This window comes from Ambystoma mexicanum, chromosome 3q (assembly GCF_040938575.1).
Source record: "Ambystoma mexicanum isolate Mex_15411 chromosome 3q, UKY_AmexF1_1, whole genome shotgun sequence".
NCBI classification, from domain to species: domain Eukaryota; kingdom Metazoa; phylum Chordata; class Amphibia; order Caudata; family Ambystomatidae; genus Ambystoma; species Ambystoma mexicanum.
In genome coordinates this window covers 49,196,150-49,221,051 of record NC_090926.1, presented here as the reverse complement: position 1 = coordinate 49,221,051, position 24,902 = coordinate 49,196,150, and the positions used below count along the sequence as shown (strand labels likewise).

The following is a 24,902-nucleotide window of genomic DNA, read 5'->3' as shown; positions in this document are numbered from 1 at the left end:
TCCCTGCTCCAGAGCCCACAACATCTACAGGTCAGACATTGGCCCTCATTCCCCACAAAAGTAAAGTTAAGTTGCTACTCCATTTTGTGCAACTGGTGCTTAGGACTGTTCAAACTAGCAACAGAGACAGAGTGTTTATTTATAAGAGTCATCACTTTCAAGGGAGTCGAGTAGAGACCATGGCACTTGCGTAGGAGCAGAAGATTTCAGCATCAAACTCTTCCATCAGCCAGCATACAAGAGTGGTTTGACTCTCAGGCGACAGTTGTTTATCGCCTACTTCTAAACTGTGCATTTGCAGAAGAGAGGCTAGCAGCAATGCAGAGGAGCAGGCACCAGCAACAACAGAATGACGAGCCAATGGTGAGCCATGCAGAAACTTCGTGATTCAAGATGGCAGACCTCTCCCTTTTGTACTCGGTCGGCAAGAGACGATTTGGATTAGACAAACCAATCACTGCACTTGGCACAAGAAACACCCCAGCTGAGCATAATTTAGTGATCATGGCCACTGAAAGCAGGACCACACCCTTTATTTAAAAAGCCTGCAGAGTATGAGTAATGGGTGGCACCAGGTGATTGTGGTGTAGAGCAAGAAGGGCAAGAGAGGAGAGCAAACAGGAGAAAGGTAGAGGTAAAGAAGTGGAAAAGGAATTAAAGTAAAACAAAGATCTGGAGAGGGGGCAAATATGAGCTGAAAAAGAGATGGGGCAGTCAGCAAGCAGAAGGGGTGGATGGTTTGGGAAAATGGTATCCCCGATCTGAAAGTAAAGAAACATACAGGGGAATGAGGACATTAAGACAGTTTGAGAATGAGCACGGGTGGTAGAGAAAATACTGAAATAATCCAAATGGGGCAAACAATCAGACCTCAGAAGAGGCCGAAGAAAGGTGTAAAAAGAAGAATCTGAGATGGGAGGTGATGTGTGCCTGCTGCAAGGCAGCGAGGAGGAAAGGAAACATGAATGTGAGACCTAGTGAAAACCAGAAGTTGGAGGAGGAACTGGAAGGGATGTGTTGGCAGCAACTGCGGCAGAATCCATCTAGTGCTCAAACCCAAAGCTCTCAGAACCAGTAAGCTCTGGCAAAGCGTCCTCTGTGGTGGCATCATGTGAGGATACAGCGGCCCTCGTGCTGAGCACTAACCATTATAAACGTCACCTTGTGTTCTTTGTTCCTGGGTGCACCATTTCTGTAGCGGACATGATAAAGGTTAAGCTCACATCCGGTTCAATTACTGGAATATTTATTATCACACAGAACCCACATTTTCACAGATGCACAACATAGAATACAGCAGCACAGAACCTGTGTCAAGAAAGAAAAAAAAACGTGAGCCCTGGAACCACACCGTGTAATAGATCATCACACAAAATGACTCAAGAAAACAGAATGACATTCTCAACAGGCCCAGAAGAATACTGTACTGGTAAGAGCAATGCGTGCATGAATAGAGCACAAATAGTTACTAGCAGCACTGTCACAGTAAGTTACAATACTACATGAATCTCAAAATGGGCCAGTCTCGCCAAAATATAAATTTCTCCATTTCTTTTTTCTCCACAGCATTGTTAAAGTTTGGTTCTTTTTTTTACTTCCCTTCTGCGAGTCACCAAAGTGTTTTTTCCATTGCAACATATTATTGTCCTAGTTACACAAGGAACAAAGTAGCCTCTCTCTGAGCGTCAGTGTCCTGGACTAACTTGCGTCCGTTTGACTAATACAGTAAAACTAAGGGCCAGAAAAGCACTTCCCCTTGGTGTTCCATAAGCACATTTAAACTTCCAGATACCTTCAGAGGCAGGACTCCTACCCACCACCGAGACAGGGGTCAGTGAAGTCATCACTTGTCTAACTACTAGGGTTTAGGTCTTCATATTTAACCACTCCTTCAACAACAAGTAGCACACTAGTACTCGAAATTGCAGGCTATTTCACTCCGGTTAGTAGCTTCAAGCAGGCCGATTAGCTTGACAAAAATGATACAAACAACATTACGATCAAATAGCATGTTTGAAAGCAGTCTGTCTTTGGCAGACAAAATCACATTGACAAATAGCAAATTTTGACTCACTAGAATAACTGCTGCCATACAATTCCATCTACCCGACATTTACTCAGTGTGTTTGGAAAGGAGTACAAAGGAGCATTACAACACATTTAAAGTATAATGGATAATGGACAAATAGTCATGTAGACGTCAGATGAACTACCTCCTCATTCCCCAAAGGGCCCTCTTGCTTACTGGGCGATGCCCGATGCCCCAGGAGCTGCTTTCAGCACCAGCTTCTCAAAATCCTTGTCAAGTGGTCTCTTGCCTCCTGAATGTATTGGTCTACCAGCAGCTTGTAAGAAAAGGTAAATACCAATGATTTTGCAGTAAACCTCAGTAGAACGTTATGTTGGAGAACTAGTGGACAGCTTCACTTCGGGAATCACACACCGTCAAAGAAGCCAGTGCTCTGTTTTTGTGATTCCAAAACATAGCGCAAACGTTTGAGGCAGCATTTCCAAGAGGTAGCTTATCCAGTCTCGTTTATTACTTTTCCTCCCGATAGTTGCAGTTTTGATTTTCCCCCCCTTTAGAAATTTAGGTTACAATGCCAGAACGTAATGGAAAAAAGGACAGGATAACATATTCATTCCCACTACTGGACAGCTAGCAATCTCTTTAGAGGTGGGGTAAAGAAAATAAAACAATATTTTAACATTGAAAAAACAATGTAGCAAATAGCTATCTTGATAAAATCATTTTCACAAGAAAGAAGATAGGAAAATAAAAGGTTGCAATGCTAACCTAAATAAAAAAAAGAACATCTTTATAAATAGGTTTTATGGTGGAAAAAAAGTCAAACCAACACAGCCAATTTAAAAGGACAATAGGTTTAAATAAAAATAAATCTTTAAAAAGACAAAGCATGAAGACAATACTTGCTTTGTTGATGTAAATATTAAGTAAGCGTGTGCATTTCAGACATATAAGAAAACAAAAATCTTTTAAAACAAACATATATTTCATAAAAACAAAGCACAGCATACTGCACAAGTAAAAAGCACTACCCAGGTTTGGAACATGAAAAATTGAATAGTGCAAGAAATAAGACCATGGTTTTAAAGTTTTAAAAAAGTGCATATTAAAACAGTGCTTTGTCAAATAAAAAGCTAAAAACAAAACGTTTTTATTAAAAGAAAAATAGTAATTTCAAGGAACTTTAAAAAAAACAGTAAAGAAAGATTTTTGGATGAAAAAGTTGTTTAAAAAAGGATTAAAAATATTTCAGGCAATTACATTTCACTTTCCTGAAATACTTTTTTTTTTTTAAACTGAACAAATTATAGAACATCCACAATATAAAATAACTTAAGAAAAACTGAACCGAAGCAGACTCAATTTACCTTCTTTGGTCCCCTTCCTCTGAAATGCATATAGTTTAAATGACTACCTAGATCTTCAAATAATACGGTATGCATCTGCAACATTGCTTTCCGTGTTTCGGAGTGCAGGGTGTTCTAGCCGATTAGTCTGTCAGGCTTCTTACTAGGAGGAGGTTGGGAAGGACCATTAACACTGTTTGAACGGAATTACAGAAGTAGAATATCTTATTTTCTGATCAATAGAGATTGATGTACATATAAGATAGCAACAAACAATTGATGAAAAGGAAAAATGAAATACCTACTTTCTTAAGGGAATGTGTAATGAGGCAGAATTAGTGTTTTTGTAGAATTAAAACAATGTTCAACAATAATAGGACTGACGTTTTAGAAAGGGGGTTATTTGGCTGTAAAATTGTCCTTTTCGTTAGCTTAAATAAATGTAAACAAAAACGGTTCTCACCTCCCTGCACAGGTTAAAGTGATGACAAGTGCAATAATGGATCCCAATGAATCTTCACAAACACACTGTCAAGAATGAAGCTACTCTGAAATCCTTCCATGACAAGACCTTTCCATTCCAAACATAAGCATCTCAAGAATAAACCGTATGAATCTTGTGGTGTGGTCCACATTTTACACCTACCAAATCTATTCCATGATGAAAGGGTTGTCCCTTTTTATATGTGTGATTAGGGGCCACCCCCCATTCTGCTCCCTTTCTCCTGGAGCGAGGAGGGGCTTTGTCAATATACAACACTTTCTCTGTGGCAGTATGACACAGACACAAGACAGAGATGGTTGCAAACATCTCCAAACGTTCACATTTTGGTGAACATGAAGTGCAACTACCTTTAAACACCCAGATTTACAAGCTAGGCTCCTAGATTTATAGTTCAACAGTAATCTCCAAGTAGGACAGCAGGACTATTGAATCATACATTTGAAAGTCCAGAATTCCAAAAACAAGGACTTTTCCCTCAGACATGGCACAGCGGGAAGAAATCATTGCCCATGATCAGTTGCACAAAACCCCTTTTTGTTACAGTCCTTGATGAAGAGTTTTAGCACCACAATCGGGAACAAAGATCAGAATCGGTTATGCACATTTTCCATTCACAAAAACGCAATTGTTTCTTAAAGAGAGTAGAAGCTGGTAACAATTTCATAATTGAATAGCGAATCAATTTCAACAGAGTTTTGGCCATTTTAACATACGAGCTAAAAGTGCACAGTTTACAACAGTTGAGCTTCCGTCCTCTGAAAGTACGCTGGAATAGGTACAAATGATACTAAAAACATTAGGATCAAATTGCATGTTTGAAAGCGGTATGTCTTTGCCAGACAAAAATCACATTTAAAGTGAAATTGCTTGTAGTACAGCCAAAACACGTTTTGCAGCAGTTACACACAAGAAGGATGAGATACAAGGAGACCTAATTCTAGGCAAAGGAATCTTGTAGTACATAGAATATCGGTATGACATGCTTTACAGAAATATGGCAACCAACCAACTTGACCAGACTGTCCTCCCTAGACATGCATAATACAGATCAATGTGTGTTCAGTGTTCATTATACAATATAACAAGAGGCTAGATGTAGGTTTGTTCGATGCGGTCATGCACAGTAGATACAGACCGCTTAGTCTGTTGTCACCACAGAGAGCTGTTGCCTTAGGAAATATATTAGGCCAATTTGTCATTTTGGCTGTGTTTCACACCAGTAGGATATAAAATTACCCACTTGTCCCTACCATGGCTGCTCTGTCAATGACAGTTTGTGGATGAAGAGTCGCACAGACGCTCGTGTTCCAGACATTTATTTAAAAGCATGACATTACCTTGAAGGATCCATGGGAGACACTGAACCTATGGCTTCCCCATCAAGACATGCCCCATGAAAAATATGGTTTGGTCCCTCTGAACACCTTTTTTCTCCTTTCGTTAGAAGGCCAGTGTTCCTGATCTGGGGAGGGGGGGGGGCTAAACATTTCAGCTTGGCAAGCAAGTGACCAGAATTGAGGATTACACAATTACCATCAAAGGGGTAACAGAATATGAAATCATTTGACCATGGAAATGTGATTGTTCTACATTAAAACATTCCTCATATGACCAGAATCAATCTGAGCACATAATGGCCATTGTGTGCAGCACCCCTCGGGAGTGCAGTCAAGACAAACTGGTTTGGTTACCACATATTTGTGTAGCAAGCTGTCCCACTGTGCATGTGTACTGCTGATTGAGTGATTTTGCGATTGGCCTGTAAGAAGGAAAGAAAAGAAACAGTTGTAATGCCGGTGTTCCTTTAAGTTACTCACTGGGCAAGTGAAGTCAACTTTATAAGTGAGTACAAGTTAAAAGATCTCAAAAAGATGCACCGATTTAGAAAAACCCTGTTTTATAGGGGTGAACTGATTACTTTCCTAAACTTGCTAGCTCAGGGCAAGACAACTTATTTCTTCAATAGGGGAAATCATGGCTTGAGTGACATTCCCCGCAGACTGGTTACAGAGGCGAGAAGATGCTGCATGGATTTTGTTCACTCATGTCACAACCAGGCCACAATATGAAACACAAACAATTTATTTATAAACGACCAACAACTTTACTCTGTAGCTGAGCAGGTTGGGACAGGAAAGCGGGACAGAGGAACAGATGTTGGGCGTATGGCTTACTGCCAAGTCAAGCAAAATCTGTATAGATGGATGGTGGCCAGGAAGGTTCAAAGGATATAAAATATGTCCGTCCTACAAGTTATAGGAAATATACATGAATACCCTGTAAAATCAGCCTTTTTTGCATAACAAAGTGCAGCGTTAAACTGGACAACTCAGATTTACCAAAGTGGCAGATCTTCAACAAGACAATGCACGCAGGAAAAAGTAAGCGCGCAAGGCTCAGTGCTCTGGAACACCCCGCTTACAGATCTCTGGGATTCTCCAAGTCGATTTTCCTTCAAAATGGCCTTAAAACACTCTTGTTCATTGAAACCTCAATACCAACCATAGAAGGGCTAACCTTCTACACTACAGAGGGAGCAGGCTCAATCGTCTGTACACCAATTGTACAATTCTGAGCTCTGTTAATGTTGTTAACTAGGAGGTTAATCCTGAAAGCCAAATCCCCAACCACCACTTAGGAGGGCAAAGGACACACAGTGAGTCTCTCTGCTAGTAAGTGTACACAGGGGAACATGACTAAATAAATAAATACATGAAATAAATAACAGTGTCATTTTCAAGCACGACTGCAAATGAACACGAGATACTGGCGGCACCAGGTTGGGTGTCAATGTCACATGCATCACAGAGCTAACTGAACTATGCTACATTATGGGTCAAGGTGACCATAGGCTTAGAGTGGCACATAGAAGATAATGGCTAGCCTCATTTAGCTTTAGTGTTTTTTTTTCCCCAGCAATGATGCCAAAACCCTTTGAAAGATAAAAAAAAAATATAGAGTTTGAAATTAAATGGAAGGCAACATTCTGTGAACTTCCAGAAGTCCTCTACACCCCATCTCGCTCAGATTAGGCACTGCATCCCACAGCCTAGAATGTTACACATACCTACAGCATTGGGCAGCCATAAAAAGAAAGCAGATGAGAGATTAGACCTACTGTGTGCCTCAGCAGAAAGCCGCCGATCTAGGATCAAGCATTCTCCATAATCAGACAGGAACTGACCATATTATGGTCACTGCAGGAGCAGTCCCTTTAACCAATTACTTGCAGGGAGTTCTTAATTTATGGACTGACTAAGAATAGGCAAATGTGAACAAACGTTCTAGAACCCAGACTTAGCAAAATAGGAAATGTATATTTCAGCTGCAGTTTACTTACCCTCCTTTTCAACGAGACAACCATTTCAGACTTCGGGCCATGGCTAGTGTATTTCAGAATGCACTAGTGCTTTTATGAATGCAAAACGTATCAGGATTTTACGTTACAGGTTTTAAACATAAAACTTGGCTCCAGCTAGACCATCATTGCAAGGGAAAGTTAATCTCCTGAAAGCACTCCCTTTTAATGTCACAAAACAAAAGGAGGTATTATGGTTCCATGACCGAGACAATGGCTCCTAAATGATACTTGACCGAATGGGCGACTGCTAATGTTAACTTTGTTGAATTTGTTTTTTAAATTGCTAATTGTTCAACTTTTACAAAGCCAACAGAGTATTGTTAAAACGTTTTTTGTAAATTAGGGTGGCCAGTGTTGTACCTATGCCATTGTTTATCTCCCCTAATTGCCACCCTTTTTACTCAGGTTTCCTTTTTGTTTGCACCACCTTCAATCCTAATTGCAATACTAACCCCTTACAAAAAGCTATGTCGACTATTCACCTTGCTTACATTTTGTTTGGTCGACCTATAGCAGTTTCACAATAGGTATACTCCGATTAACGAGAAGCGCTTCGCACCAGAAACCATACATGTGAGAATGTACACCAATCAGCAATGGTGTAAATGTAAAAGGAATTGGTGGGGGATCCCACAAAGGCCAGGGTGGGGGCAGAGTTGGAGGAGTCAGTGCCCGAGAAGGCGGGGTTAAGGGGGCAGACTTGGCAGTTGACCTCCGATTGAAGGAAATGTCCAAAATAATAATCAAACGGCGCTATTTCTCTCATGCTGCTTCTTTTCCAACTATATATCAATTTCGCTTTAAACCACTTCCATGGCAATGGTGATGAGTTACTTCACTATGCGGGATAATAGTTTCGACCAGTGTTGCTGAGTAAATTTTCTTTAAAATGCACAATGTGCATCCCATTTTATTAAAAAAAAAAACTTCCTCTTGGGTACTATTCAAACACAGTGATTTCTGTTTGCATAAGCATCGTTTTCTTTTTCTTAAACCACACACGGCACAGCTCCTGCAGCTCCCCTCTGAAAGCAGTTGTGTTGCTGCATCTTGTGTGATGTTAATAGGGCTATTTATTTATGCAATGTTTGTCAAATACCTGTATATTTATGTATCAATGCAAGGTTTGTCCGATACAGGTATCGGACAAACATTGCACAAATAAATAATCCAGGTCCATGTATCCGACAAACATTGCATAAATAAACCGGGTCATGGCTGAGGACCAGGTTGTGGCTGAGGACCGTTTCCTCTTGTATGGGGTAACCAGAGGAAGTATGCTCGCAGACGCTCCCCCCCCACCCCCTCGTCTTCCCCATCACACACAAGGGGTTTGTGGTGGCTGACTCTGGCCGGATCCCGAGATCCGTGGCCGGATCTCAGATCCAGCAGGAGCCGACCCAACGACCAGCGCTGCCAAACAGTGAACAGGTACCAGCTAAGGGGATGATGTACACCAAAACGTGAACAGGTACCAGCTAAGGGGATGAGCTACACCCAACAGTGAACAGGTACCCGCTCATGGGATAATGTACACCAAACAGTGAACAGGTACCAGCTGAGGGGGATGATGTACACCAACCAGTGAACAGGTACCAGCTGAGGGGATGATGTACACCAAACAGTGAACGGGTACCAGCTGAGGGGGATTATGTACACCAACCAGTGAACAGGTACCCACTCAGGGGATGATGTACACCCAACAGTGAACAGGTACCAGCTAAGGGGATGCGTTATGTTCCAAAGACCAGGTGTCTGACCGAAACTCTCACAGGAACAATTTCCCCATTAAAACTCTTCTTGTAATGCACCCACTGATCCACCTCAATGTGTCAAGCCTGTCCCTCCCATTCATGCTCTATACAGAGACCCCACCCTAGTAGCCCACGCCGGTCCTTTCCAGGCATGCGCCATCTAAATGCAGTATTGCAATCTTGCCTGTTCAGTCAGCCCCTCCCACACACGTGCAGTACAATGACTGACTCGTGTTTCATGTTTGCGCTTCTAGAAATGCTCCTTAACAACTGCTTTTTCTTGAACCATTGCCCACCGAAGCACAGACTACTTGCTATAAATATTACGCACACCAGGACACTTACAATAGGACTGCTACATTTTACCCGTACACATCTCCTAGTTTCAGTGTATTTTTGCATCCTGCATATTGAGCTGGATAACAATGGGCCTGGAGACAGCATCCTATAGTTACAAAATGAGTCAAACTCATAGCCTACAATCACCAGATTAGAGGAACAGTCTCTCCGTATCCAAGACACGGGAGTCAAAGAACACAAAAAGGAGAAGCGGTAAGAATACAAAGGCAACCGCTGAGAGGCGTTAAAACAATGCCCCACACTTCACAACTCCCCTTCACAGCCCTCCAGCCCAGGCAGCAGGTCGGCAATGCTCTCCACGTAAAAGTCAGGCACTAAGCGACGGTGGGCAGGACTGTCGCTCTGGGCATATGCCTGCACATTGGTTAGCTGAGACACGCCAGTCAGGGTTAGGATGCTAGTAAGGCCGCAGTTCCTGCCAAACTGGATGTCCACCTCAAGCCGGTCACCAACCATGAGCGTTTGGGATGGGTCCAAGTCATGCTGGGCTAGGATGTCCTCGAACATGAAGAGGGAGGGCTTTCCCACCACCACAGCTGGGCGGCCTGCCGCAGTCTCCACTGCTGCCACCAAACTTCCAGTTCCTGTGAGAGAAGGAGAAGCGAAATCATGAAGAAAAAGAATTCAACGTACAGAAAAAATAAATTACACCACTTTCCAGACTCAGTGGGTCTTAATGCATGGCAAGCAATGGTGCTACTGCTCAGATCTAGGGGTTGCAAAGGGGGATGGCAAGAAATCGAAAGGGCCAAGGACCTAGGTTCCCCCCAATCGGACCTGGTGGATATTTATTTATGGTATCATTTTATTTATAATGGGGAAAAGGAAAAAACAAAAAAATTGTATCAGAACGCAAAGGAACAAAAAAAACGGAACGAGATAACACTTGACTAGGACGGCTTGAGAGCACCATCATGGGATCTCAGAAGGATTTAGGTGCCCCCTCAACACTCCTTTATGCCCTCTCCTCAAATTAGGACGATTTAACCTTTCAGCACTTTCTCCTCAAAACTTCACTCCGATCGCGGATTATCTTTTCTTGGATTTGCACCATTTCTTCTGTGACTGTATAAACTGTTCCTTAATTAAGCTCAGGGTAAATTAAATTCAACAATTACAGGGACACAAACTCTATGCTTCTCAATAGAAGGTGTACAGGTGTGCCTATTGTGTGCTGAATCAAGGCATATTGAAATCCCATACATTTACACAAAAGAAGAATGACTGTTTTACAGGGCATCCAACTGCTGGAGTTAAGAAGGGGTTAAAAGAGAACACAGCAATTTTAGTGTACCAAGAAAACTTTTTCTACACTTTAGGATGTAATAATACACCCGAACTGCAGTGGGGTTTGGCACCTGCAATGTGCCAAACAACAACTTTGGGGAAACTTTTAGTTAAGTCCCCTTTAAGGTAGTTTAAAGGTTCCACAGATCTTCACCTACGTGCTCTACAGAAACAAAGGCACTCACACGATTTTCCCTGTGCGATGAACTGGGCCACTTGAGCAATGGAAGACTATCAGAGAGTGTACGAGTGAGAGCAGAGCCCTATGTTTGCGGCGATATGGGCAAGGCCAAGTGTAACTGTAGCCTGCTCCTTGCTTCATCATATCCAATATTACAGCACCTTCCACATTTAAGGGGAATTCTTGTGTGAATTGAAGGGTGCACTTAGTACAATAGGAGTCAGAGCATGTATTGCATCAAAGATAATGCACTGTATTGTGATGGCTCTGGCAAATATTTTAACTCACTTGAGAATCTGCAAAGACTATACAACTTAATTCTAAGTTGATGTTAACCTTACAGAACTGGCTTCGTCTGAAACGAGTCCGTGCTCGAACAAGGACAGCAGAGGATTGTAGCGAAAGAGGGGATTTGGTCCTTACACCCTAGCTTGTTCTTCCCAAAGAAAGATCAGAAAATAATCCAGTAGAGCCCGTTTGCCTACATCTCAAGCCCAACAACTCTGGTCAAGAACCAAGGTCTGACTGTACTGACTGACTGCTTGCTTCCCTGGGACAAAACTCCATGCAGTCCTAACTTTCTGCACAAAGCCTGCTTCTTCTGTCCACCTATGGGCCCGCTGTGCACTTTAATCCCCCCCACCACCCGCGTTTAAATTGGGGTTAGTGGCAGCATTAGTAAGGTTACCACTGTATGGATTGGGAGGATAGCTCAGGGGCAACGCGTTTGTCTTGGAAGCAAGGCAACGCAGAGCAGCACAGGTTTGAACCCCAGACCTGCGCTTAGAGACTGGTCTTGGTATTGAGCATTTTTATAAAAGATGAATAATCATATTTGTCAGGCAACTCTGGAATATACTCAATCTACAGGTCATGACAGCAAGTAAGCGCTATGGTGTAGGCCATCCAGCTGTGCTCCCGCAGGCCCCCCTACAAAACCTGCGGCTCGTCACTGGGAACTTTTAAGCTTTTAAAGGATAAAAACTGGATTGGGTGGTTTACACCCACCTGACATCGGTCTGGTTGAGCGATGTGAACAAGCTGCAGTCACAGTACTAGATGTTATGTTACATTTATTTATACAGCGCACGATCGCCCAATGGCATCTTGGCGCTAAGGGCAAAAGCAGGGTCAACGACGGATACAGAGTACCTAAAAGAGCAATGTTTTCAGCGAGAGTCGAAAAAAAAGATGGTCAACAATGGCTCGCAAGGTGAGCGGATGTTTATTACAGGACCTCGCAGCCGCCACAGAGAAAGCACCTCCTCCAATCTGAGACAGCCAGACCAGTGGGACCAAAAGCAGGAGTGCAGACTGGGACCGGAGAGCGATTCAGGGAAAATATTGCGAACATTTTTCCTGGAGATATTCCGCTCCCCGTTTATAGAAGGCACGGTGAACAATGCAAAGTTATTTGAACAAAATCCGCTTCTCCACCTGAAGCCAGTGCAATGGTCCGAGCACAGGGGACATGTGAGCCTGTGGGGTGTGAGGGGGGTAGGACGGAGAACTGCTCTAGCAGCAACATTTCGGAGCAGTTGGAGTCTATTTATCAGATAGACAGGTTGGCCAAAATAGAGCAAATTGCCGTAGTCGACCACGCTGAGAACCAGTGCGGTGACCGTTGGGGCATGAAATTGGGTAGGAATGAAAGAAGAACCTTCCTCAACACACGAAGTTTGAAATGTCCAGATTTGCCCACAGCCGCAACCTGTTCAGCCATTGATAGGGAAAAGGATAGCTTAACCCCTAGATTTTTCACAGTAGTGGCTGGAAGAGGAAACAGGCCAAGAGAGATGGGCCAAAAGTCGGGAGTCCAAAAAGAAAGGGGACAGGAAGGGCCCACTACAAGGTCCTCGGTCTTATTCCCATTAAATTTGAGTGAGTTCAGCGCCATCCACGCTCCCAGATCCTCCAGACAACTCCTCAGCCGAGATGGAGTGTCCGAACGAGTGAGGTCCAACGAACCAGCAACTGGGTATCATCGGTGTAGGAGTAAGATCTAAATCCGTGTGAACTGATAAGACAAAGGAGGCATCTAATATACATGTTAAAAAGTATAGGCGAAACTTGGGTTCTCCCCGCTGGATGAAGCACCCCAAAGTGTGTTTACCACTAACCACTTAGAATCTCAAGAACACTCAGCACTCAAGTCCCTGCAAGCATCAACATCACAGACACAGCATTGGCCTCCCCTCTACCACATTAACATGACCACACATAGCAAGGCCACCAAAGTGGCAGAGGTGCATCCATACAAGAGGACTTTTCCTTACATGGTGTTGATCATGGTGTGCTCACGAAGTCTGCTTGTATGCATTGCCTGTTGTGTACGACTGTTGAACCGAGTTGTATTTGTGCATGTTATTCTGCATGTACTAGTGGTAGGGTTCTATTTTGAAAGACACTTTCTTAATTTGCATCGTGCACTTTTGCTCGACCAGAATTCGACCACGTTGTTCGCGTTATTTCGGCCCATGCTATTCCCACGCTCGCACCTCCACCCTCCAATCACCTAACCCTCCCACTTCCCTACCCCCACATATGTAAAAATATATACCGGACACCTTTTACAGAGTATTGTTTTTGATTGTGTGGTTTTCAGTGAGGAAGTGGGGCGAGGGTTTTGTTTGTAAGATTATCTTCGGCATTCCACAATATATTTTTTATTTCATGGTTTATTTTTAAATCCGTGTTGTTACTCCGATCTCAACGCACATTGATGTAGGACTATATTGACACCCCCCCACATTGATGTAGGACTATATTGACACCCTCCGACCCCTAGCAACGCCTCTGAAGGCTAAGGGAGCTATAGCCCTGGTTCTTTTGGTTGTACCCCCGGATAGAAGCTCAGGGGCTACAACCAAAAGGATACAGCTAGCCCCGAATCCCGCCAGTCCCGACATTAGCTTAGCCCCTGATCTTCTCCAGACCTAGCAACAACACCCCTGATAGCCTTTATATATAAACAATAAAAAAAATTAAAAGTAACTCAACAAATTTAGAACTTCAGAAATATTTTTGGCATACACAACTTCAGAATTGGGTGCATGCCATTACATTGCAAAAATTGAAGCAGAACATTGAGATTTGTCCGAATTTACGCACGTGTGAAAAACCCAATGCAAAGCACACCTTTGTCTTAGTAATTCTTTTTATAGACGAGTACGTTCAAGAAAGGTCACCAAATTAGTTATGATGGTTTTAGACAGATCAGTTGTTTGTCAAATTCTGAGAACTTTCATAGGTTACAAGGTAAAACGTGTTTTCATTTTCCTACAACCTGAACTAGAGTTGCAATCGTTACTATCATCTATAAAGTGTTAAGGGTACAAGGAATAAAAAGGTGAAGTCTGTAAAAATCAGTCAAGCACTAAGTCCCCCACCCTACAATACAAATGAAATCTTAACTTGCTCTACATAACTTCAAGAGATCCACTTAAAGCATTGAGGTTAGCTACATAATACTTAGTGATCCTTGTGAAGTAAGTTGTGTAGTACAAAATATATGTCTTAATTATCAGGGTTGAGGCACGAGGGAAAAACTTGATTTAGACAGAATGCTTGCTCCTAAATGTTAGCATCCCTAATGTCTGCAGACTTGCTTTGCCAGGGAAAAAAAAAAAAACAATAGCCTTTTAAGGAAATGTTTGCAGACTCTTTTATTCTGGGTTTCAGAGTGGAGGGATGCGGGGAGGGGGAGGTGGGTGCGCAGTAGGTGTGTGGATGCATATTCATTCGCAGCCTATTCTTTCCATGTATGAATATTCAGCATGTATGGTTTGTGGTTACGTATCTGCCGAGTGTATAGTATGCAGAATCCGAGCATATTTTCTGCACGTAATTTATGTGTAGATTGGGTTTACCTATATTCCAAGCATAATCTATTTGAAAGTGTTAATTTCTAGTGCATCATTCATGTGTCCCACATTCTGACTCGCTCAGATTACAGGGAGGGGATGTTGACGGTCTGTAGTTAAGGTAAAGCCTATGAACCATTGACTTTTGCAAATATTCCATTGCTAATACTTTTTGACTCGTTTGAACGACAGTCATGCCCCTTCCCCGCTCAGCACCTCCCCACAATTTAAAAATATGCGGCGAGTTCGTCAAACGGTTCAAAAGTTATTTAGCACTGAAGAATAAAAGCTTTTGATCAATCCCATTAATTTCCTTTTAAGTAAAAAGGTGCATGCGTTGAGCAGGTAAACAGCAAAAACCCCCAGGAAGGATTTGCGCCAAATAAACAATTTGGACACAAAGCAGTGCAGAAATTCCTTTTGGTGGTTTGGTGTAAATCTGTGCAGTAGTTTAAAAAAAATAAGTTTGAAAGAAAAGGGTTGCCCACAGCCCAAACAATCTGCCATCTCTCTGCTGGCACACTGCAGTTTTTATTACTGAAAAGTCTCAACCTTTTTTTTCACTGATGTGCGCCGTTCTCACCAGAACTTCACAGTAAAGTCCTGCAAGAAGAAAAGGAGGGCCCCAAAAGAAACTCTTATCAAAATGTATGCAAAACAGCTAATGGATCATTTAACAACAAAAAAACATAAATTGCATGGGGGGGGGCAATCAACAATAGCACGTACATGCTTCTGTGCCCCTCTTCTTGCAATTTTAAACATTTACAAAACGAGTTAAAAAGTGAAGCATAAAACCAAGCAAAATCGCCTTTACTCATTTAACACATTTTTTAAAAAAATGTCAATACTGTTTGCAAATTATGTTTTGCAGACGGCATGTGCTATGTTTTTTATTGGGTGCCAAATACAAAAATAGATGGATTTCTATGCAATCTGCCAAACACCCAATCGGGCGAGTGGCAAGCTAGAAGTAGACCACCAGATACAGAGAGTCTTCCCATATGAGAAAGTCCAGTTAGAGGACAACACCGGACAGGATTCAAGAAGCCTGCACTGTATTCCTCTAATCCCCGACACGCTAAACTCTGTATGAGAAGGGAGGCAACTGAAAAGGTTACATTTTTGATCCGCTTCCGGGCGCAAATGACGGGACGGTACACCTAAGAGAAAGAGAAAATCATTAACAGAGGGGGAGTAAACGCGAGCTGTTTCATGGCGATACCTACACCAGGCTCTGCAACACACCACCTAGGACTCCCTTACAGTAGATGGGAGGACCAAAAGGAGGAAGAAAACTGTACCTAAAGTTTTCCTAAATATGAGGAGTGACTGAGTTAATAGCTCCTGAAGAAGAGGTTGTTGGAACAGAAACATGTAGAGTACACGACAGGACTGATGGTTCGGTTCTAGTGTGGAGCCTACCCATTAACCCAAGCAAGCAAGAGTGGTTTGGGTTAGGGTATTTTTGAGTCACGTCAGCACTTGTACATATTTCTGATATGCAATGTTTGTGTGTGTTTTTTTTAGGTATATGAATTGGAGATCTTGATGTTTTGTAATGATGTAATAAAATGTGTTTAATTTCATAGGAGTAGGGTGATGTCATTTGTGGCTCCTCCACTTCTATTAAATATTGTGTAGTGTGTGTTCCCCGATTACTGCAATTATTGAATAACAGCCTTCCCTTATTTAATTTGATCGTAAACTCTCTGGGCATAGGGTGGGCGGAGCGGCACCCCAATGTACAGGGTGCACGTCCAGAATGTCTTTATTTATAGTGATCTGCCAACCACCTGCAGGAAAAACTCATGATGGCATTAAAAGAAATCATGTGCGCTCTAAAGTCGAAGACAGAAAGTATGTTAATCACGTCAGTCTTGTGCCGTTTCTCCACCTTCAAATGGCACTAAAATACTCTGAAGTGTAAAGATAAGACATAAATGATTAATGCCTTGCTTTTACACCTTGGTTTTGCACTGCACGGCGTGTGGACCACGGTCCCATAATGGGGGAAATATTCCACAGTGCGTACCTTGGTAACATACTAATAACATTGAATATGACCTCTGTAATGATATGAAAAGAAACAAATGTTAGTACTAAAGTGGTGTGCAAGATGTAGCATTAACAAAACTTGAAATTCAGTGAACAAACTTAAGTTGAAGGGTCATTAATGTGACGGTTTAGCACAACACAACCCTTGAAATGTGCAAGTGTTGGAAGCTACGTCACCTTAACTCAAAGGCCCCCTGTTGCACAGCCTATGGACCACTGACTTACAGTAACTGGTGCATGGCAGCAAGGCCAGTGAGAAATGGTAAGTTACTACTTTAAAAATATGGGCCACAGTTGAAGGTTATGGCTAGTGGGCCACTGTAACTGGTGCTAAGCGTCCACTGGCCATGGCAAGGGAGCCCTATGCATTACTACAGTTGGGGTACGATATAGCATAATGCATAACAAAACCCCCAAGCATTTCAGTGAGAAAACAAAGAGTTAGGTGAAACATTTTATCGCAACAAAACCCATGAATTTCAGCAGGTGTTGGAAGCCCTCCCTGCATTGCTGAGCACATGGGTCATATCCCAGATAGGATTATAAACGACATCAAGGTGATGGTCACTTCCAACACCTGTTGAATTTCATGGGTTGTGTTGCAATGTATGTTTCACCTAACCAGTGTCTGAACAAAACGTTCTTCACTGAATATACATATTTGGATCTTTTCGTCTGCTTGGCCTTTCATTCATGTATGCGTTTGCCTCCAATTATTTGTTAGAATCTGCCACTCTTTCTACTTTTTTCCATCCATCAACTTGAGTTGATAGGAAATATAGCTAGAGCAACTGATCTGTTTAGGTAAATGCCTCCATCTCTGCGTGCGGCCATTTTTCTGTCTCCGGCCTCTGGCGCCTCGTCGGTGCCTTGCCCTGTCCATGCTAGTAGTGGGCGAAGTAGATGACACAGAATGGTGATTGAGTGCCTAATGCTAGATTTCTGGTTTCCCTCCTTCTCTTTGACCAACTAGGAGAATGGTTGATGTGTGGATAAAGGGAAAAGAGACATGTCTATAGGACATTCAGTTGTTATGGACTGATTGGCAGGTCCGAAATATAGCTTAACTTTTGAACATTTTTAAAAACTGACTGCCGTATTACATTTTCAAAATCGTTGCAGCATGCACCAATTTCAGTGCAAGGCTATTTGTATGCTGAAAAATGGACGTGCACCTGAAAAGCATATTGCCTTTGATGGCAAACCCATTGCAAAAAACTATTATTTTTCAACATTTTTCTTTTAAACCAAGGGTAAAAATGTCAAGTTGCAAGCTCCTAGCTAGGCATAAAAAGCCACTCGCCACCTGAATTCTCCATATATGCATAGTACACCATCTCCTACTCGCCAAGAATCGATTATCACTAGCCAACTGGTAATGGAGAGTGCACATTTTGTAGGACCGTTATATATTAAATGGTCTATGAAAATTTAACAAACCTGGCACCAGCTTCGGATGTGGCAAGATATGATATGGCATTTATAACGCGCCTATACACAAGTGTTTCAAGGCGCGAATAAGTGGATACGTTTCTTACTGAACTTTTCTCGTTGGTTTCCCCATCTAAAGTGACATTTTACCGCTATGAAATGCACATGTTTATAGACTATATTTTCACTGGGTCAGAATACAGAAATAGTTTCCATCCTGGGACATAACTTTGTAAAAAAAAAAAAATCACGCTCTGATAACTAAATCCAAAAATGAGTGGAGAATTATCAATATGCATAGTACAGTACCGACCTGGAAAACGTAAGCTGAAATATTTCAGCAGATATTTTAAAGAGAACGCAGGTGGGGCACAGTGTCAGAAAACAGCACGTTTTGGAGGGGTTTACAATAGTGTTCTGTTGGGGCATGCATCACCTCTATACCTCGAATGCAGAAAGTGCTGGGTTGAAAGAAAATCTGGCAGATGGAAAAGGGTGACAATGGCAAGGAGACAGGGACTGGGTGTGAAAACAGCTCGCACAGAAGCCCCAGCCCTGGGAAAGTTTGCCTTCCGAGGATACAGAGGGTGGTTATGGCCGGGGGACTAATATGCTCCAACCATGGAACCGTGTTTGTGGGAAATGTCAACCAGTGTGGGAAATATTTCTTGCTGGTCAACCTTTGCGTGTCCGAAACGAGCACATGCCAGACACACGCAAAAAATCAAGTTCACGATAGCCTAGCTAGAAACATGTAGATTGACTGGGCTTCATATGCATTTGTCTGCCACCATTTTGGGTAGTAACACATGAGAAAAGAAAGCCATCTCAAGCTAACTAGAGTAAAGCATGGAGGGGTTAGCATAGCTCATTAATCTGCAATGATGATAACTGGTTTACAAAGGGAAAAGAAAAATGGCAGCTAAGCATAGCGAGATGGTATTTTGCGCTAGATCAAAACATATTGGTTAAGTAGTGCAGCTGAGCAAGTTAACAAGATGGCACTTTAACACATACTCCTACTCCTCTCTCTGCTTTAACATAGCAATTCAAGCTGTCTTCAGTTCATTTATAAGCAATCCCACGTGTGTCAGGTAGGAATAGTGAAGAGAAGGGGAAAGATATTTGCCCAAGATCACAATCTTGCAAAAGTGGGAACAAGAAAATTGTGATTAGGACTACTGGCACCATTTCACCAATCTCACAGGGGCAGTGGGTGTGACATCACGTATTCACCCCTCTATGTCCACTCCAAGACAAGATATGAAATGATCTTTTTTCCCAGATGAACCAGTGTATTGTTTTGTATAATATTTATTGGAACCACTGAGAATGGACACAGACACCCAAGCTAAAGGTTCATTCACTTTTCATAGATCAGCATACAGATTGGTTCAATCACAGGCTTGCAAAGTAATCCAGTGACTGCTCTACTAAAATGATACTGATTATTACAATCAATAGTGTCTGTTGTAAAAGTCTATAATTGTGCGTCTAAACAACCCCTCTCCTTACCTCCTCCTTTTGTACTAACACACAGGAGATTGATGTGAGCAAGAGGGCTCAAATTTGACAGGTAGGGGTAGATTGGGCGATAACGAATCTGTCCAGAATCAAACTTTGGTAATCTAGGGAAGCTGAGATCATGACAAGGATCCTCGGGTTGCAATGTCAATCTATTCACTGCTAGGTGGCATCATCCCCCTTTTGGCTATTCTGCATTTTGTTAGATTCAATGCACTTTATTGTACTGGTATCTTATTTCTAAAGCACTCCTACGTTTGTCAGATAAGAAAATTGGAGTACATAGCTAAAGTGATGTGCCCAAGAGCACATCATTTGGTCCAGTGAGTATGCTGGAGTTAAGACACTGACCTTCTGGTTCCACATTTGGTAACGTACCCACTAGAGCTCTTATTTTCCTAAACTTCCTTACACCTCTTTGCTGCCCTCATTTTTAACCCTCCCATGCACCTGTGTTCCATTAGGTGGTCAGGGGGACATGTACAATGGAAGAAGCGCTGCTCCTGGGTTGGTTTCAGGGTGGGGGATGCGTTCATAAGAGGTGGATTGTAGGGTTGATTTTACATAGGGCTGTGGGCGGAAGTGCCTGTGAGGGAATAGTGGCCGGGTGGCGATATGCCTGCTTGGAGATTGGGGTGAATGGAGAGTGGGAAAACCACAGTGAGTGGGCAGTGTGTTAGAATGGGTCTGTGGAATGGTAGTGAGCAAGGATGTGCATGTGGAACTGTTAATGGAGTGTGGGGAGGTGCATGCAAGGCTCTGGCCATATACAGGTGGGAGGACCTGCATTCCCGAACAATGCAACATTTGAGCAGACCGATTTCCAAATAGTATTCACCCTGCCAGATCTAATCCAGTTTAGTGGTGTTTATTAATAATACTGCATAGAGTAGGTCTTTCGGATCCGTACCTGCTCTCATTGTTAATCTATTGGCAATTGATCAGTCTGGCAAATGTCTTAATACTTATTATTGGAAACCCTTCTTGAAGCAATCTTGACTAACGCCTGTCTTTTAAAGTCGATATCTCACCTGCTGGCCTAACATCGCAAACTACTGGATGACCTTACTCCTAATCGCGTCTTTTCTTCTTGCTAGTCCGAGAGGGTTCTTACCTCTGTGCAGTTGGAAGCAGCACTATGGACAAACCAGATGCAAATTGCCAGGAAAGAGGGAAGGTCATCGTAAACCTTGCTGCACTCAATGAAAAACCTTGGACGCTGAAACAAATCATGCCAACACCACCTCATTTTGCTTTGGCACCAATAAAAGAATGAGGATCAAAGTTCAAAACGGTATCCTCAAATGCAATTTCCGTTATAGGATAGGTATTAGTAACCCTGGAGTCATGGTTAAGTTGGATGTCCAATTTTAAGATGCTTATAACTTTAGCACCGTTTAAGGAATCACAATGCAACGGCACAGAAACAGACCCACATTTGATTTCCCTTTTCAAGGAAAGTCTGTGGTTCCGTTAAGGAGAGTGGGGTATAAAGATTTAGATGGGTAGGGGGAGGAGGCAGCTTGTTCTCAAAACGTGCTTATCCAATGCAATTCCTCAAAGGACACACTTTGTTCTCCATCTCCCATCCATCAGTTTGTGCTGATTTGCACCAAACATTTGGCATAACCAGGAACCCAGTCCTGAAAAGGATATTTTGCTTGCTTATTATAAAATGGGTCTGTATTTTAAATGTGGAATACATCCAGTTAGTGTTATCTGCGTTCACCCAGACAATTCACAGACTTGAAAAAACAAGTTTTCAGGGTACAGATTGGTCAATTGGTATTTGTGGACCTGTAAAAAGGGCCATATATTTTAGTATGAGACAATTCAATCAGCTAATTGGGACAATAGAATCAGCTAATTGTAATACATGCAATATTATGGTGGTAGCCGCATTATGGTCACTTTAACTTGCTAGATAGTGGATGAGTTGGGATTGCTTTAGCAGACCTCAAAATGTGCACTTGTCACTAGCAAGCAGCTTCAGATGAACTAGGATTGCGACTCGCTTCTCCAAGAACACACCACCAGCCTCATAACCAACAACAACCATTCACAGTGAAACAAGACATCCTCAGCCCTAGACCTTCTATACACTGCAACACTAAGAACTGAACTTCAACAAAACCACCATCAGAAAACAAGAACACTTGACAAAAATCCTGAAGCACATCCGATCTCTCCCTGCTCAAGTATCTCCATGCTACACAAAGAGGACTCATCACCTCTGCCAAAACACTATAGCTAAACCCAACAATGAATGCAGAGCCCTGAAGCTTTGCATCAACCCACCACTTGACCCACAAGTGCCACACTCCATCAACGAATGTACACCCATCAACAATATCAGCATGATGCACCAGAACATAGACACCAACACCAAAGCTCACAGCACACCAACGATCCCATCTTGCAAAACCACCCCTACCAGGACAACTTCCAAGACACTCACCATGAAGACCTCACTGCCACCCTAACATCACGCTAAGTCACACTGTGTGTATATATTTTAAAACATTCTGTATTGTTTTTCCCAAAATGTTTAGGTGAAAATGTTGTTTGTTATTTTTAATTCAGTAAAATCACTCCATACCATTCTACATCACTGCATGGAAATCAGAGTGATTATCCTCAGTTGGTTCAAATTCTACCATGCTAACCACCACCAAACACCACTAACCACCTCCAGATCACCAACTCTACTCATCACCTATGGAGTCCTACAATGATCGTCTTCCCCAGGGATCTGCAACCTTTACATGGAATGGCTCGGAACCCTCTTGGCTCCACCGAACATCCACATCCACCAATACGCAGATGACAAGCTCTACCTCAAGATACCCCACCATCCCCATCGACAACACCCAGAGGCTCAAGGCCCTACTCACATTGATCCAGTCTAGGATTTCCAGCATTTACACAAAACTCAGCCCATCCAAGACCGTATTCCTACTGCTGACCAACACCACCAGACACTGAGATATCCAAAGCTGGCTCTCCACTATGAAGTTAGAGGGTTTCACCACCACAGCTAACCACCTGTGCCAGGTCCCTTGGCTCGACATCAACAGACACTTCAAGGAACACATAGCAAGGAAGGCTAAAACAGCTTGGCAGCCACGTTTCCTCCTGGGGAAAATCAAGCCCTTCATCACAGAAAACAACTTCAGATATGCTGTTTAAGCCTGGGTCCTCATACCTGGATGGGGGCAATGGCCTTATGAGACTACCCTGGTACCTCTGAGATGTGCTCTGCAAATTCGACCACATCACCCCAACCCTCATCAAACTGCAACTGCTCCCACTGCAAGCACATATCTTCAAAACCTGATGCATCATCTTCAAGGCTGCAGTCCTTTAGCCTCCAAGATACCTCGCTGAGAAACTCAGCATCTCCAGAGGACTATGATCCACCAGAAATCAGGACATGTGCAGACTCTCTCTCTCCCCCTCTGCCGGTGCAGATAGCAAAGAAACCTAATGAAGGCCTTCTCTGTCTAAGCCCCCGAGACTACAGACAAACATCCCTGTCAACACCGCCCCACCCCCCCCAAAACTCGCTTCAACATTTCTGGAAAGAGCTCCATACCCTCCTCTTCCAAGAATGGCTCCTTCCTAACACCTAGGACCATAGACCCTCCACCTACCCTGATACTGAGTGATCCAGTCCCCCTAGTTTCTTCCCCTGTTTGCTAGTAGATCCCTTAATACCAAATTGCCTGCCCTCCTGCTACCCTGCTAGCTCCCTACTACCTTGTATTATGCTTTGCACATAGTGTACTTCCCCCTATGACTTGCAATGCACTCTGTTGCTTCCCAAAGCTAGCTCTGGGCTCTGTAAATATAATAGTAACAGACACACGAAGAGTACGAAATGATGTGTAGTGTGCACACAGAGACTAAAGGGAGCAAGTAACTTTTTATGCCTGGCTGGTCATTTGCAACTTGAAATCTTTACCCATGGCTTTAGAAACACTAATTGACAAATGTGTGGGGTTTGCAGTGCAAACTTAATATCCCCATTAACAAAGTTTCCCACTGTGTTTATAGAATACAGTCATATTATCGGTGAAAAAAACATTAAAAAAAAATAGTGTACACAAAATGTTGTTTTTTTTTTAAATATCGTTTTTTACCAACCATCTTCATATTGTGATTAACAATGATAAGCTGCTGAGTGGAGGGGTGTTGGGGAAAGAAAGGAGCAGTAAGGGTGCCTCAGTGTGGTTTAAAGGGGCGGGGGCACAAAGAAGGGGGTTCCCCTGCAATTAAAAAAAAAAAAAATATATATATATATATATATATATATATATATATATGTAAATAATACATTTAATAATTGTGTGGGAAATGAGTTTCTTTATATTGTTTGACCATCTTGTTATGCCATAAAAGTTAACAAGATGGCAGAACATGACAGGGAAACAATATACGATGTAAATCTCAGTGGACTCCCCAACACCCCTACCCCCGGCAAGCCATACAAAACGCAGCAGCCAGACTCCTCATCCACCTACCCAAACATTCACACATCACCCCCACACTAGCCGAGCTCCACTGGCTCATCATACCCCAAAAGAATTGCCTTCAAATGGACACTGCATTGTATTCAGTCATCCGCCTCAAAACTCCATCTTACCTTCATCACAAACTCAAACCCATCACCCACACAAACAGACAAGCCAGCCAACACCTTCTACACACTCCACACTGCAAACAAAAAACAAGCGTTTTCCCAATCGACACCCAGTGCATGGAACACTACTTCTCCACATAAGCACTGCATCCTCCGTCATCACTTTCAGAAAGAGCCTTAAAACATATCAGTGTCCCCACTGATAACCCTACCCTCCTCCACTGCTATCACTTGTCCATCCTAACCTTCCTATCCTTTCCTGAAAACACTTGTTAACTTCAACTCCCACCTTTTCAATATTTGAACCATGTAAGGCGTTCCGAGACCCTTTGGGTAGGGCCAGACTAAATAAAATTTAAAAAATAATAAATATCTAACCTTTGTTTATCTAAACGTTATGGATGTTGAGTTGTTTCCAGCGATTTTAATGACCTAAAAGCCATGTTTGCCAAGTTCATGGTGTTCCGTTGGCAACAGTGTCTGCAACGGCACAAAAAGATCTTTAGCGAATGTCTAGAGAAATGCTAAATACTGCATTAGAAAACCCAGAGTTGCACTGAC

General features: G+C 42.6%; 1 protein-coding gene across 1 annotated transcript in view; it reads right to left on the bottom strand.

Annotated features, from left to right (window-relative positions):
- Positions 1–1,229: 1,229 nt before the first annotated feature.
- Positions 1,230–24,902, bottom strand: part of PDXP (pyridoxal phosphatase) — a 29,754-nt gene continuing 6,081 nt past the window's right edge. Inside the window, exon 2 of the mRNA XM_069653047.1 lies at positions 1,230–9,939. Within this exon, the coding sequence (XP_069509148.1) occupies positions 9,599–9,939 (341 nt within the window). The 3' untranslated portion in view covers positions 1,230–9,598. The remainder of the gene's footprint in view (positions 9,940–24,902) is intronic.